At 42.8% G+C, this 6,000-nt stretch overlaps 1 protein-coding gene across 9 annotated transcripts in view; it reads left to right on the forward strand.

Moving 5' to 3' along the window:
* The window catches only part of HNRNPM (heterogeneous nuclear ribonucleoprotein M), a 28,382-nt gene extending 24,591 nt beyond the window's left edge, over positions 1 to 3,791 (forward strand). For 7 of the 9 annotated variants that reach the window (XM_026068905.1, XM_026068902.1, XM_026068904.1 and 4 more), the window contains 3 exons: positions 1,025 to 1,806; positions 2,107 to 2,158; positions 3,356 to 3,791. In XM_026068905.1, coding sequence (XP_025924690.1) covers positions 1,025 to 1,806; positions 2,107 to 2,158; positions 3,356 to 3,519 — 998 coding nt within the window. In that variant the 3' untranslated portion in view covers positions 3,520 to 3,791. The remainder of the gene's footprint in view (positions 1 to 1,024; positions 1,807 to 2,106; positions 2,159 to 3,355) is intronic. The other 2 variants (XM_026068909.1, XM_026068911.1) reach the window with 2 other exon arrangements.
* The last annotated feature ends 2,209 nt before the right edge of the window (positions 3,792 to 6,000 follow it).

The raw sequence follows: 6,000 nt of genomic DNA on the forward strand, positions 1-6,000 counted from the left end.
AAAGCAGCAATGCATTGATGGTAATTCGTTGCATTGTCATTTCTTGATATAGCGTGGTGCAGTCAAAAATGGCTTTCTGGAAGATAATCTTTAAATAGATAAGCCATATTATTGCACTCATTAAAACACTTCTGAAAGACGGAAGATCACTAGAAAAATAAAAGACAAATATTTTTAGACTATGCTTCATTGGCAACTGCCCATTTTTGAAATGCTACTGTTAAGATGCAGAGTTGGAAGAACTCAGTCAGGATTTTGTGACATAAATCTTAAAAATGCAAGTAGGAAGAGTGTTTCATGGCACAGGCAAACTTCTTATGCTTTCTTCCCACATTAAAAGGCCAAGCATGCTTTGTGAATTTGTAATGGTCATACTGCTGTGGTTCTTGTGTGGATTTTTTTCTCCATTCTTTGAGCTCTGGAGAGAGATGACTCTTAAGTTTGGGGAGGCTTTTCTTGTAACAGTCTTCCTGGCTTGGCAGAAGGGGTTTTTGAGTTACRTAGCAAGGATGATGTGATTTCATTCCTCTTCCCAGCAATCAATGCTTGAAGTGTAATTTTATCTATTAAATGATTATCCTTGCTGTGTTATTCCCAGTGTACTTCAGTGGCCAAATAGTACCTGAAGTTTAATTTAAAATATCACTTTTGCCTCCTGATTTTGTCTGAGGTCTGCATATGCCTTCAGAATCTTTTCATTTGTCTTTTGAAGTCTTTGTCCATACAGAAGTTAAACATCTTGGAAAAGGTGTAAACTTTTCTCCTTCCGAACTATAGCGTGTGGTCTAGTGAGATTACCGCTCCCCTAAGTCATGCGTTATAGCCATGATAGTCTGCGTGAACACTCCTGCCACTTTCATGCTCTGAAATACAGCTTTGCTTCACATTCTGCAGCAACAGAACACACAGCACACAGTCACTTTTTAATTAATAGTAGAGCTTAAAGCATTTTTGGGAATGCAAATATGTATCAGGTTGGTTTTGTCCATGTATGATTACTGATAATCCATGTGTTGTATTCCAGGTGGTGGAAATGCCAGCATTCCTGGGATTGAGAGGATGGCACCTGGCATTGATCGTATGGGCTCGGGAATAGAAAGAATACCTTCTGGGATGGGGCACGGGATGGAGAGAGTAGGGTCAGAAATAGACAGGATGGGTCTTGTTTTGGATCGCATGAGTTCCAATGTGGATCGAATGGGTTCAGGAATTGATCGAATGGCCCCTCTGGGCATAGATCACATTGCTCCTAACATCGAGAGGATGGGCCCAGCTATCGAGAGAATGGGTTCTGGCATAGAAAGAATGGGTTCTGGAATAGGCTTTGGTATCGAGAGAATGGGTGCTGCCATTGATCGTGTCGGTACCACTATGGACAGAATGGGATCAGGTGTAGAACGTATGGGTTCTGGCATGGATAGAATGGGTATAGGTATGGAGCGTATGGTCCCTGCTGGAATGGGAACTGGAATGGGTCAGGTCATAGAGAGAATGCCGGCTGGTTTGGATCGCATAGGTGCCACTCCTATGGAAAGAATAGGAATAGATCGTATGGGTGCTGCTGGCATGGAGAGAATGGGCTTGGAGCGCATTGGAGCCACTAATATGGAAAGAATGGGTCCTGCTATGGGGCAGGGCATGGGAGCAGGCATAGATCGAATGGGACTTGCAATGGGAAGCAATTTTGAAAGAACAATGGATATGGAACGTGGAAACTTTGCAGGCAATTTTGCAGGCTCCCTTGGAGGAACTGGAGGACCTGCAGCTGGGGTGGCCAGAAAAGCCTGTCAGATATTTGTGAGAAATGTGAGTAGCCTTCTTCCTACCTCTCCTTCACCAATCATGAAATTAATGGTACTGAGATGTTGGCCACCTCTGTGCTTTGTTGCCTTCAGTTAGAATAGTATTGGATGCTGCCCAAAGCAGGATTAGTTAGGCTCTTGGGAGTTGAAGCCATTCCTCAACAGGAGAAAAGCTCTCTTCATTTGTAAATGATGCTGCTCAACTATGGCTGCCCCTGGATGGAAAACATGTTTTGGAGAGTTGCGGTACTGATAAGTCATTCAGTAGATCCTCAGTAATGGTCTGTTCTTCTCTTTTTCACAGCTGCCTTTTGATTTTACATGGAAAATGCTGAAAGATAAATTTAATGAATGTGGTAAGTTATTTTGTCTTGGCAGTCTTTACCAATTACTCTAAGAACTGGTATGACTTAAAGTAACTTTTGGCACTGTRTGTCCCTGACACTAGTATCTTACCTAAGATTTTGCTCAAACTTGGGGAAGTGCTAGCTGTTAACTTTCACTAGGGTTTGCAGTGTTTTTATCTCCACTATGCCAGCTAGAGTTCTGCAATGGTGAAAAGGAATGTTGTGACCAGCTGGTCAACACATGCTCTTTCTCAGCTCAGTGCCTCTTTGTTCCCTTCTCCATCTCGGGGTTAGGAGGGGCTGGTTTTATCCTGTAGACAGCCTCTTTGCAGTTGCAGAAAGAGATGAGGAATAGCGATACTGAAGTAAGTCCAGGACAATTGATCAGGCTCTTTTCTAAGAGCAAAACTCTGAGAACTGCTGAAATGTACCACGGAGTCAGATAGCAGAAAGGATTTCTGAATACAGCTTGATATAGATAGGTCTAGTGTGTTCAGCTCACAAGATGTTTGATGTTAGCTTTAGTGAAGCTAGCCCCATAAAGACTTCTGGCTCACTACAGCAGTGACAAAATTCCAGTGTTGCACTGTGGAATAAACTTATTTTCTAGAGGACTGAGAAGCATCATCTAACAATCTTTTATACCATTTCCTTAAAAAGTATGGTGGTTCTCAAACTTCCTGGGCATGCCTTTCCTTTCTGGTCTCCTGCTTGCTATGGTACTGAGAGAGAAGGAAAACTTAAATACTTGTTTTCCCTGGACTGCAGAGTTAGTTGGATAAACTTCTGACTTTTGGGAGATTTTTCTTATGGCAATAGTCACTACCCAGGCCTTCCTCCCTGATATCTTGTGCTGCTTGCCTGATGGCAAAACCAAGTTCCAGCCTCGTTAGCTATGGTGTGAACTAGGTGTTGGCAAGCTGGGCAGGGTTGTTAGTTTGCACTTTGCTCCATTCATCTACTTTTGATGCAGGTACTTGAGTTCAAGAGAACCAGTTTGAATTAATTCATCTTTTAAACTGAGCACATTCCTTTAAAAGAATGACTTGGTAAAGTTGTCTTGCAGCTTAACGTTTCAAAGTAATGGCAGTTTTTAAATTTACACTTCCCCTGCCTGTAAGGTAGAGAAATGTGATTTGATACAGAGTTCTGTGATATGTTCTAGATTAAACAAGAAAAAAATCATATTTTTATTTATTTTTTTAGGTCATGTGCTGTATGCTGATATCAAGATGGAGAATGGGAAGTCTAAAGGATGTGGTGTGGTTAGATTTGAGTCCCCAGAAGTAGCTGAGCGAGCCTGCCGTATGATGAATGGGATACAGCTTCGTGGGAGGGAGATTGATGTGCGAATTGATAGAAATGCTTAAGTAGCTGCCTTTTTAAGACTTATACCAGATTTTTGTTGAATTTGTATTTTTCTTGTTAACCATTTTAATTTGACTGGATGTAAAGGTGTTAAAACGATTCAGTTGCTTTCTGGAGTAATTTTAATTACTTTTTTAACAAATGGATTTCCATTTTACTGTTTTTTGCATTGAAACTGCAATGTGCACAATCTTTTTTTGTAGTTGTGGCATCTTGTTGACATTACAGATGTAAACAGTATGACTTTGATAATAAATGCAAGTTAAAGCTTTCAGTCATTGCATCTGTTACTGGCAGCACATYCTATGCTTGCAAAAATATCTGTAATCTGAGCTCAGTAAACTAGAACTTGTATTCCCTGTGAAGTGTCAAGAAGGAATGTTCATCTCAGTTGTCAGTTTATGACAGTATGAATCAGTCTTTACAATGATGCACTTGCATATTAGCATTAGTATTTGAATGTCTTCAGGGTACGAGGGACTTCTCTTCCTGTATTAAGATGTAGTAGATGACCATTCCTCTAGCAGAAGACCTGGGGCTAGCAATTTTAATTTTTCTCCAGTGGCAAGGCTGGTTTAAAAAAAAATTCCTGCACCATCAGTTGCGTCAGAGCCATTCTGAAGGCCTGAACTGTAAACTGAACACAGATTAAAAACACACATGTTCTTTCTAATGTGGACCACTTCAGCAGAGGCAATGCACACTGTTGTATCAGTCCCAGTGAGGGGCAAAGTACAGATATAAGTGGGAAACAGCTGCTGCAGGTGAAGAGGAAGAAGGTGGGATTTTATACCTGCAACAAGTATAGTTTTAATGTTCAGCTACACAAATTGAAATTGATTGGGAGGAATTCTTTTGGTGGGAGAGCTGAAATTTTATGCTAAAGACAGGATTTCTTGCCCTTTCCTTGGTTTGAGGTCTGCAAAAGCTCCAAGATTAACTTCTAGTTACAGTAACAAGAAACGAGTAAATGTTCTCTTCAGGGGCTTGATTCTATCTGCAGTACTCTGCCTGAGAGACACAAGGACTGCCACTAAAAATTCACGAACAGGCTTTGGTGTGTAAAGATGTCATCCAGGCTGTATCCCAGTCAGAAAGGATAGACAGCCATTCGCAGTGTTAATCTAGTGCAATAGGCTAAAGTTTAACAAACTTGTCTTCTGGTGAAAGGTCACCTGGCTTCCTAAGATGAGTGCTGTATGATACTTAATGACTGAATTGTGCTGCAAAGGCCAGACTGGTGTGGGTAGTCTTAAATGTGGAAAATACATTGAATTAGATACTGGAATATCTTCTTACAGCTACACTGTAGGGGGAGAAAGAAAGAAAGAAAGAAAAAGCCTGGTAACTGGCTGCTCTTGGTCTCTTAAGAACCCTTTCTCCCCCTTGCCCCGCAATAAGTTTCACAACGACTTACTGTTCCCAAATGCCTTCTGTACACTTCAGACTACTGCGTTACAGCTTCACCTTGCCTCTCGCTCAAGGAAAGGTAGCATAAGAGTTTCCTGCCCTTTCCAACAGCACATTCTCTCTCCTGCCTATTTCGCCTGGGTTGTCCTGATAGAAGTACCTGTGGGGTGAAACTGCTGCATTAAGAAACTCAGCTGTAGTTCMCCAAGGTTTTATATTACAGATAATTAATAAGCAGTTTCCTTTCACACACCTTTCAGCAGTACAGCTAAATGAATCAGGGAAGTGTAGGAACCACAAACCAGCTTTGCTACTGCAGAAAAYGTAAATGAYGAACTGTATGTTTGGTCGAGTAGGTAATGATCACTACGGGCTCRGCTGCTACAAGAAGAGCAGGAGGAATATTTGCTGGAAAGGCTTTTGAGGAGAAACTCAGGATGCTGCTGACATTCCAGAGCGGTATGCTGGAGAGAACGTGTGCAGATGCTTCACTTGATACTTTGTACTTTAGAAGAAAAAACATTGCATTTTACTTCATAATAAAAAAAATGTTAGTTAAAACTTTGTTCGACTTTCATTCTAGCTAGCCTTTCTGTTGAGATGGGGGTGTGCTGCCCGGCGCGTGAATACTCGCGCAGGAATCCAGCTGCGTGTTTCAGAGAGGGCTTCTCCTAGGCCATGCTTTGGGGGCTAGTGGTAATTCAGAATATAACCTGGCAAGCGCCGGTTCACCTTATGTTCGGCCYTTTGTTCCCCCACCCCGACGCAGCCTGGTGTAAACGGGAGCCTGGTAGATCTCTCGCGTTGTCAGGAAGGTTCAGCGCGGACCTCGAGCAGATCGCGAGGCGCTGGGCTGGTTCTGCTTTGCCTTCAGGCGCTCCCTTGCTGATGGGGGGTATCGGTGCCGTTCGTGGCAGATGGACTTCTCCTCCGGTTGCCTCTTTCACGGGAACAGCTGAGTTTGGACGCAGCTAGGAGCTTTCGTTCGCTCCCGTTTTGTTCACGGGGCGGTTTCTATCGGAGCTGCCGGCTGGTGCCCGCTGCTGACAGCGACCAGGGGCCGCACAAGCCGC

Source organism: Apteryx rowi, unplaced genomic scaffold (genome assembly GCF_003343035.1).
Source record: "Apteryx rowi isolate R43461 unplaced genomic scaffold, aptRow1 scaffold_283, whole genome shotgun sequence".
Lineage (NCBI taxonomy): Eukaryota > Metazoa > Chordata > Aves > Apterygiformes > Apterygidae > Apteryx > Apteryx rowi.